General features: G+C 45.4%; 1 protein-coding gene across 2 annotated transcripts; it reads right to left on the bottom strand.

Moving 5' to 3' along the window:
* Positions 1-205: 205 nt before the first annotated feature.
* Positions 206-5471, bottom strand: LOC122381589 (checkpoint protein HUS1-like). Of its 2 annotated transcripts, none has more exons than XM_043365939.1 (7): positions 5271-5471; positions 4001-4105; positions 3392-3490; positions 3073-3182; positions 2430-2712; positions 1936-2058; positions 206-1062 (listed from the first exon to the last, which is right to left on the bottom strand). In XM_043365939.1, the coding sequence occupies exons 1-7, from the start codon at positions 5320-5322 to the stop codon at positions 977-979; spliced, it is 858 nt and encodes a 285-aa protein (XP_043221874.1). In that variant the 5' UTR covers positions 5323-5471; the 3' UTR covers positions 206-976. The 2 variants fall into 2 exon arrangements, with proteins under 2 accessions (XP_043221874.1, XP_043221875.1); XM_043365940.1 differs by having other exon boundaries at positions 5301-5471.
* Positions 5472-6234: the final 763 nt, after the last annotated feature.

The raw sequence follows: 6234 nt of genomic DNA, 5'->3' as shown, positions 1-6234 counted from the left end.
TTTACGATGGACAGATATCTGCATAAGACAATGCAAAGAAAGTTCGAACGTTGCACAGAGCTCTAGTTACGGACAGTTTGAGGGGCACCCTTTCCTAACATTATCTGTTTGATGCTATTGGTATAATATCGCGCAAAAATGGTATAAATATGTACCTCGCAAACAGTGCCTTGTCGAACACAGCGTCCGTCTTGTGTTTCGAAAATTGTCAATATCGTGATTTATTATGACTGTCAATACACACATCTCCTCCACAAACGGCTTTGAAAGGCAGATCCGGAGATCGAAAGGCTAAGTCCACGACAGTCTGAACGCCGGCGAAGTGTTGTCTTAGCATCCAACACCGAAAAGTGTGAGTGGTAAATCAATGCCGAAAACATACCGATGCGCAGTACCATCTGCTATCATGTAACCTTACTAATTGTTGCATCATAAATAAGAGAAGACAAAGAAAGGCAAAGAACAACGATAGACGGTAACATAACAGAGCACTATCAATGTCAAAGAACGGCATACCATAGGATATGCCAAAAAATACACATAGGCAACAACAAGGCAGGATGCTTTAGCATCATATCACAGCCTACAAGTCTGCAGTGGAACACAACTGAGTCATTTCACATACAGCCAAGTCCCTTGTCCACGATTCTTCTGGCAGCCCGGCCTTGACCCATATCCGCTAAGCAGCACACGGACGTAGGCAGCAGCCTGAAGTCCCGTCCATTTCCACAACAGCTCGAAACACACTGCAGTTCGCATACTGCGTGAATGCAGGACTTGAACGTCAGCGTCCAAGACACAATCGTCACCGGCCAGTGCTGGAATAGCGGCTGAACAAGAAGACGTCTGAGATATCTTCAACCATACGCTGTCGGTGGATGTCTATTGACTACAGCTTGCCACAACCATCATGATGGGTCCCGAGACAGTAATGGAGCGACGAGCGGGCGCGACTGTGGTGCCACCAGCGGGTGATTCACGAACTACACGCCGGAATGAAGTACTGTAGTGTGATGTCGTCGTGAATGAGGAACAGATGTAACATTCGGTCCTCAACCAGATCTGAAAATGCACCCATAATCAGAAGATTGACCCACTAACCGAAGTAGTTAAGATATAGTTACAGGCAGATCTTTAAACAAATGTGATTAGAGGATGCTGAGAAATCAGTCAAATAATCACCAGGAAAAGTGTCACTGATCATATTCTGTTCATTCCATCAGTTTCCAGGATGCCGTCCGGAAGCTCGGACAAAGGTAAGAGACGGCGGCCGCCGGTGATATGAAGCCACATGCATTAGAGACTGATGAAAATACGCCATGATCAAAGAAATAAATATAATAAAGTTTCCAAGGCATATCCTCCGCTGCTGTCGATACCTGTCTAGGGAGTTTCTGTACTCAAATACGGTCCAAACCTTCGAAGCGCACGTCCCGAACTATATTATCGAGCGGAGGGTGAGGAGATCGACAGTGTCAGCTGTCAAGCTGTCAGACTGGGACATGGCGTCCCTCAGGTCGAATGTCAGACTGATGCATGGCCAGAAAATGAGAGCGAGGGGAAGAGAAATGACAGACTCACTACAGTTCTCATGTACTCCGGGGCCAGCGTGAATCACGGTCGAATAGTGACGAGGCAGGATACCAGTAGAGTGCCAGCTCCAGAAAAATAGTATGTGGTACCAGGGTATGGTATCAGCACCTCAGCTAAGTAGTACTGGTGCTTCTACACGATAATGGGTACAGGTTCCCTGGCACGAAATACTGCTGCCAGAACAGGAAAACAGCACATGGTTCCAGCACATCGTGCTGTGCTACTGTGTGCTGGGGAAAGGTTACTGGTACGGGGTACTGCAGCTTAAGGTACACGGCATTAGTGTATGGTAACTACTAAGTCACCGGCAGGGACAGGAGACAGGGCACAGCCGGTACTCACTGCAGACGGCGCGCGCCGGGTGGAACTGATCGCCGGCCAGGAACATGGAGAACGGCTTGATCTCCACCTGGACGTCAAACATGTGCTCTGAGTCGACATCGTCGCCGCCGGCAGCTTCGTCACCTGGCGAAGGAGCACAATCATCGTCATCGTCATCACTGTCATTGTCATCATTGTCATCGTCATCACTGTCATCTCGTCACTGTTATCATCATCACCAACAATATCATCGTGCGCCCATCATCATTATAATTAACTGCTCATAAGTTTGTGGAACGATTATATGCACCCTAGCGCTAACACTAAGCACCAGTTCCATAAGCAATGTTCCATCAGTTATCCGAATTATCTCACAGTCCCTGACATCCCATCTCCTCCTTCACCGGCCCCAAATATATTCACATCCCTTAACCCGTTCCCTCTCCTCCCTCATTGGCCCCTTAAGTTTCTTCCCATCTCTCAGCGGCCCCTGACGCCCCTCTCCCCATCCTCACCAGCCGGGTGCGTCCTCAGCTGGCCAAAGTGAGTGGCCACCACCGCCTGGTCAGACTCGACCCGCAGTACGAAGCGGCCGGAGCAGCTGGCAGAGACGGTCAGTCGCGGTCCGATGGCGCGCATCCGCTCCACCACGGGCCGCAGGAGGCGCAGCGCCGGCAGGTCGAGACTGACGCTGAACTGAGGCAGCCGCGGCTCGGCAAGACCGGCCCACAGACGGCGTGGCAGCACCGTCACAGGGATGTCGTGGGTACACAGACGGCTCAGAGAGGTCTGCGACGGCTGTGGGTGGAAGAGGGGAGAGCGACTCAGTGCGAGTGGTCTAGAATGACTGTTGGGAAAGAGAGGAGAGAGAGGGGAGGGAGAAAAGGAGAGGGGGGAGAGGGAGAGGGAGGGAGAGAGAGAGAGAGAGGGGGAATGTGTGAACTCGAGGTAGCACAGAGTTGGAGCGTACCAGTCCCGAAACTGACGGAGCGATAGGACGCAGTGTGTTGCGCCTATCTCCACTGCTTGGTGGTCTCCAGCCTAGCGCGTTCGAGGGATTGTGATATGAATATATAGAGGCTCTCATACTGTGTCATCTGAAGTCATATTCATTTCAACAGCCTGACAAATTATCAGCAGATACGGAATAATACGTACCGACTCGATTTCGAACGTAAGACAAGCAGAGTGTTTCTTGGTGAGCTTGATTTTCAGCGATCGGACGGCCGCACTTGATTTGAGAATGCTCAGAGTTCTGGCCAAGTTATCTGAAAATAACAGGAAAAATGTAAAGCAAAATGCATAAGTGTCCTACGCAACATCTAATACCTCCTTTGCAAAGGGTAAAAAGAGTCGTCACCTGTAAATTCCGATTGAAACCATGTCAAAAATTGCATTAGATTGTTGAGCTTCCTTGTGCTGCTACCAATCATACTAGTATAGTTAGTATTAAGTATAGTTCACGATTACCATGTACCTGGTTTCAGTTCCAGATATATTTCATTGTGTTCAGGAGAGACTCCTTCCATGTTGAACTCGTTGAAGAAATGCCCTTGCTGAAGCTCGCACCACAAGCCTGAAACAAAGAACTGGCGGCGATAAAATTGGCACAAGGCAGAGGCGCAATGTGTCCAACATTCATAAAAAGGGATATTTTGTTGATATTGACGCACCCTGCCACGGCTGCCGCCGCAATGCGAGCGTATCGTCGATGTTCATGAGTTACCTACGCTGACTCAAGAGCAGCGGAACATTTCAGACCTTTTTGATGCCACCCAGTGGGCCTGTCGATCATCGTTATTATGCCATTTACAACACACCTTCTCATATTCAGTTTATTCCTCAGTAAAAGGCACAGTTGACCCAAAACAACATCACACGACAGGGCACAAAAGCAATACTTCTAGGTACATGTTGTTCAACTATTGCTTTTTTAACAACCCAAAAATACCTTATACAAATTACATACAATATATTCATCAGTCAGAAAGCACTGCAACTTTGATTGGTCTTTTATTTCTCTTGAAGATAAAGATGAAAAGCACATCAAGTGAAAAATCATGGGCAGAGAAGGCACAGTACCTACCTGGAGTAGAGCTGAGGGTTGCCTCCATGACCACAAAGTAGAGATGGGATGAGGTTATCCTCAGGGTGCACATCTTTGCCAGCTTTGCCAGAGTGCTTATTATAGCTGGGGAAAAGAAATAAAAAGTAATATTAGGCATACCTATAGTTATACCAGCTGAGAAGCTATCTATCTGAAAAAAGGTGATGGCGCTACATAGGCTGCTGACATTAAACTCAATTAATGTTTCTCTCTGCCCCATGGAGTAATGTAGTCAACACTTATTCCAGGCATGTTCAGGCATGTATCTATAAAATTTTAGTTTATTGCATTCTGTAACATGCAGTCAGTTATCTTTGATTTACATTGAAATAGGCAATCATAAACAGAGGCACCTAAGACTAGAACAGTTCTGGAACAGTGGAAGCCATGGCATGGCACCATTACTACTCTTAAATGTAAGAAATTATTTTCCTCAAGTGCTGGAAGAAGCTGGCAGAACAAGTTGCCATGGCAGAAATTGCAAATCCCTTAAAACCCTTGAAAAGCCATGGTAAAACATGTTTACAAGCAGGGAACAGAGGCAGCATTATATGACAATGAGCATACTGTGCTGTGCAGAATGCAGAGCATATCAGCAGGGTTAAAAAATCAATCAAACTGCTAAGCCCTAGGATGATTTCATTCTTACAATTAGCCAGCCTACCCTAACAAGAGCGCTGTTCAGCTGCACAGCAAAAGTGAAATATGCTGCAGCAAATATGCAGTAATTTGGAGTGCTACTTCGTCCGTTAGTTTCGCCCACACCATTGTGTCATCCCATGTGTGACGTCATCTGCAGCATCAGCATACTTCTCTGCTGGGCAGCATGAGAATCAGTGCTGCATAGGAGACAAGTGGTGCAACTTAAAAATTTATGGCCTTCATTGTTATTTTCTTATTGTAAGAAGGTTACATGATGATTAGGTTCATGCAAAACCTGCCGTCTGCGCTACACCACTTTCAATATCTCCTAGCACAATTCATGGGCACCTTCTAAATGTCTTCAACTATGGTGAGATTTGCAACCATTATGAATTGAGCCTGTGATCCCATCAACAATGCCTGGATTCTATGCAACCCTACTCATCCTGCTTTTTTTGCTTTCCTATCTACTTTGTAAGTACTGGGAGCTGCTGAAGCTGTTGGAGAGAATAAAAATGAAAATTAAGATCAATTTAAGAAAATATCCGGATTGGGATCACTGATCAGGGTTGGGGTGTTCAAATCAGAATTCTTAAAATGATCTTACATGTAAACTGCTTTATGCAGGCTTGCTCACATATTTTGCCACGAAACTTCATACTGAATCCGAATTCTGATCCTCTTGAAGCCGCAGAATGATCGATAATAAAAATAAAATACCCTAACAATCCTCAAATATCAGCCGTCCACGTCCAACAACAACGGCAACAACGCCTATTTTCGGACACGCCTAAGAGCTGGACTTTTTGATGACGTCTTCGGGTGACGTCATGTCGTGTGTGACGTTTCGTGAGCAGGTAAGGAAAAGTCACCACCGCTGGCGAACATTGGTGCGGTAAATGGCAAACACAGATGCTGCGCAGAAAAGACAAATGTGTAACTTCAGACAACATTCGTTCGGACGACAATGTCAAGGCGAATCGAGAAGTTCTTCATGGGATTGTTAGTTATCTGTCGTGCTATTTTAGTAATTTGTGAAATGTATTATCAAAATCAATGTTTATTGAACGCAGATTCAGTTTATTTTCAGATGTACCTAGGTACCCTTACGCTTCACTCATCTCAACTCAAGCTGTTCAAACACCCTTGACAAAGTCGATTAAGAAGAAACGTTGGGTATAATTTATACTGTGTTTTCTCTGCATTATTAACATATTCATCATATATACAATATAAGGGCCACATGTTCTTTACATGTGTCCACATGTTTCGGTCAAGACGCGTGATGGTCGTGTCGTGTAGCTACAAAGTGATGGATTATTTTTTTATGTTAATATAGTCCGAATGTTTGATTGGGCGGCTTGTTCCACACAATGACCCGAAGTTTGTGGTAAAACTAGTTTACGGGGTATTCGATGAACAAGTCATTTATTGCAATTCTTATTGCCTGGCTATATTGATGAAAACAATAATTATTATTGCCATTTGTCACATGTCATATTACACTCTACAACACGCATCATGGTCATTAATAAGACAATTTGACGTTTAACAAGAGAATTTGAGAGACG

Source organism: Amphibalanus amphitrite, unplaced genomic scaffold (genome assembly GCF_019059575.1).
Source record: "Amphibalanus amphitrite isolate SeventyFive unplaced genomic scaffold, NRLGWU_Aamphi_draft 000122F_arrow, whole genome shotgun sequence".
Taxonomy (NCBI): domain Eukaryota; kingdom Metazoa; phylum Arthropoda; class Thecostraca; order Balanomorpha; family Balanidae; genus Amphibalanus; species Amphibalanus amphitrite.
Note: the sequence above shows the minus strand (reverse complement) of the source record. Positions and strands in the feature narration are given on the sequence as shown.